The sequence below is a fragment of the Populus euphratica genome, unplaced genomic scaffold (genome assembly GCF_000495115.2).
Source record: "Populus euphratica unplaced genomic scaffold, PopEup_1.0 scaffold164.1, whole genome shotgun sequence".
Taxonomy (NCBI): Eukaryota; Viridiplantae; Streptophyta; class Magnoliopsida; order Malpighiales; family Salicaceae; genus Populus; species Populus euphratica.
Window position 1 is genome coordinate 378,652 of NW_011500048.1, and position 3,578 is coordinate 382,229.

The 3,578-nt window shown below is 35.4% G+C and overlaps 1 protein-coding gene across 1 annotated transcript; it reads left to right on the forward strand.

Moving 5' to 3' along the window:
* Nucleotides 1–1,081: 1,081 nt before the first annotated feature.
* On the forward strand, nt 1,082–2,863 carry LOC105107568 (transcription factor MYB23-like). The gene is made up of 2 exons (XM_011001538.1): nt 1,082–1,312; nt 1,802–2,863. Exons 1-2 carry the CDS (start codon nt 1,150–1,152, stop codon nt 2,641–2,643), a joined length of 1,005 nt encoding a protein of 334 aa, XP_010999840.1. The 5' UTR covers nt 1,082–1,149; the 3' UTR covers nt 2,644–2,863.
* Nucleotides 2,864–3,578: the final 715 nt, after the last annotated feature.

The following is a 3,578-nucleotide window of genomic DNA, read 5'->3' on the forward strand; positions in this document are numbered from 1 at the left end:
TGCTATTGGCACCCCTAGATCAACCAACTCATACAAATTGGTGGTGTCTTCCAGGATCTTTTTCCAAACAGCCCCATCTGATGCCGTTTCCAGGAAACCAACAGTAGACGGTACCATAGATAATGATCTTCAAACCCCAAAAAATAGCTTCAATAACTTCAACAGAACCAGTTTTTGACTTTTTAGTACATGGCAGTAGTCAATTTAAGAAGAAGCAACAAACATTATAGAGATTTATGATCATGGAAATCTAAGTTGAAACCAACTCCATCAAAACTCCACAGCAAATGTTTTAATCCCAGCCCTTTTATTATCAAAACATCGTCACAATAGCACATCCAAGCCACAAACTCATAGATTCTCGAAACTATTTGTTTCGCAAGTTGGTCTGCCATGTAATTTGCTTTCCTTCTAGCATATGTGAAATTTACAGCGTAAGAAAATTTAGAAGTTGTTGGTAATACCATGTTCTGTTACCTGGTCTGCAATACATGGGCCTCTATATTTTTATAACTAATTATGAGGATGGAATTTAATTTAAAGAGCACCCATCGCCTCCTGTTTGGCCAACCAATTAGACCGTACGTAGTCGCATTGCCAAGCCAGGCCAATTTTCGGTTGCATATAGCAATGATCAATTTAATTAAGATCACATCAATTCTTGTGTTTCCGCTAATTAACTTCTTATTGACAGGTATTAGGAAAGAAGTCTTTGCGAATAGGGAGAGCTGTCTCTTCAGTACACACTATTATCAAGGTACCCAATAACTAATCAATGGGGTTTGTTTGATTTAACGTAGTACCATGGCTTAAAATGGTAAATATGAAAAAAAAAGTAATAAAAAAACAAAGAGAGGTAAAAAAAGAGACCAAAAAAAAAGTGAGAAGAAGAAGTTCATGGGGGTAATAGCATATACTAACAAGAAAGAGTCATTGGTTCTACAGGTATACTAGGGCTTAAAGTGTCGTGTAAAACCAACAAAAGTGACTTGCCATCTATAACCCTAAACCAACCCTCCCGCTTTCTTATTCTGTTGGTGCTCCTTTCCTATGCATCTATATATCTTCTTGTGGACTTCTTTCTGGTGTATTTGATGATAAGGAATTCAAAGCTAGATAGATAGGGGTAAAAAGAACTGTTAGCCATCCATGGAGGAATCTTTGGCTGGTAATTCGAGTGATGATGCCAAGAGTACTGCTTGCCCTAGAGGTCACTGGAGACCTGCTGAGGACGACAAACTCAGGCAACTTGTTGAACAATATGGTGCACAAAACTGGAATTCTATTGCAGAGAAGCTCCATGGAAGATCAGGTAAATTATATGCAATTTTAAAATTATTTTTTGATAAATCAGGTGAATATCATTAAGACAAACACGTTAGAATCAATCTGAAATCGATGCTTAATTTAAAGATAACATATAAGGAAAAAATATTGCAAGGATCATTAAACTCAAACAGTATACGCATATCTTAATTTTATTTTATCTTGTTACATGAAACGGACTTCCAATTTCTAAAAAATTAAGATCGAGATGGATTCTTTGCTTGAGTAACTAACAGATATCAATGATACGTCTCTCTAAAAGTGTGTAGGACTTCTGGATCATGCTAGATATAATTTTACCATTTTCATTTCTTTTCTTTTTCTTTGATAGAGGTAATTTTACGAGCGTATGATTGAATTATTAATGTCTTGTATATATGCGGCCAGCTTGAGAAACTCCCTAGATTCCTATCTCGTGACATGGGAGATAAAATTCTACCAAGCATAATGATGGCTCTCTCTCTCTCTCTTTCAGGGAAGAGTTGCAGATTGAGGTGGTTTAATCAACTTGATCCAAGAATCAACAGGAGACCTTTCAGTGAAGAGGAAGAAGAGAGACTACTAGCAGCTCATCGCATTCATGGAAACAAATGGGCACTAATAGCCAGACTATTTCCAGGTCGAACAGATAATGCTGTGAAAAATCATTGGCATGTCATAATGGCAAGAAAGCAAAGGGAACAGTCCAAGCTATGTGGAAAGAGAAGTTATCAAGATAATCTAAGTGAATCCAATGCCACTAATAGTTCACATGCAGGGAAATCAAGAGCTCAAGATGTCTTCAATTCAAGAATTGGATTTGATGACTCTAGAGTCTTGGAATTTCGAAACCCCGGTAAAGATAGGATATTGTCAATATCTCCTTCAGGTTCTTCACCTTCTTGGAATTTCGCCCCATCAACAATAGCAGCTTCAAACAATTCTTCTTCGGTGGATTTATCGAGAAGGGAAGGAAGAGATAACTACTTCAATTCAAGTTTATTTTGCACCACCGAGAGCTCCAAATTAATCTCCGATCAACCTATTTATAGATACTATATGAATTCTTCGGTGTGTGGCAGCTACCGGAATTCAAGTATATTCGGGCTTCCGAACTATAGAAGGGTTGTTCCAAGTCCTTTTGGATCATACCTTAAACTTGGAGATGATTATGAAAACCACGGAATGATCAAGAAAGAGTTGGCAAGTTGCCATAATTCATCAACATTAAAGAATTTAAGAGCGACGAGTAATCATCAGGAGAAAGGAGATCATGAATCTATCAAACACAAGGATGTTCCTTTCATAGATTTTCTTGGTGTGGGTATATCTTCTTGATCACCCAAAAAGACTCTAATTACATTTTGTCATATCTATGATAGTTTAGTGCTTACACTTTCTTATGATCTTGTGAAAAATGTTGACGGCATGAAAATTAAGTAGCAACGTCAGTATTGTAGCTTTCATGTGAATTATACTCGGTAACAATTCCTACCTTAGCTGCTATATTGTTTGATACATAATAGATCATATATACTGCAAGATTCAAGCGTAATACCGTCTGATGTAGACAACCATGTGAATTGCAAGACATTCTTGATCTTCTCGAGGTCAGAGATATCAAGATCACAAATATATAGTGTGTACATATGTATTTAAGAAAAAAAACATTTATGTATCCTTAAACATTAATTTGTTTACTTTGTCCTGTTTTCATCGATGCATTAATTTGTTTTAAAAAAACAATTACAAATATATAATTTTTTACTGTCACAAAGCAGAAGTGGAAAAGGAAAATCTTTCTCGCAAAGAACTCCCACCCATCATCTGAAATTAATGTTTTTGAACTTGAGCTCCATTGTTTTATCTTAAAAAAAAAACTAGTTTTCGAAAAATACTTTAATTTGACAATGATGATGGCATCGTGCCAATATATTAGACGAAAGTGCACGGTCTGTTGAGACACCATAGAGTAGAAAAATAGATCTCGCATCAAGTTTCCAAACTTAATGATCTGCAATTTATCACTTATTCCATGTTTTTGAAGATTAACGAAAATATTCGTCAATGATATATGTGATTTTTAACATAAACTAAGTTATAACAGGAATTCTGATAGATCGATGATATCCAACTAAATACTTGCAATGACTTCACTTTTTTAGATTCTTATCAACCTCAACAAGGACATGCATGCCATGTCCCGTGATGGTCATAATTTGAGGATTCTAGCAAAGATATTGACAATGCTAGGTTTGTATGGTAATTTCCTT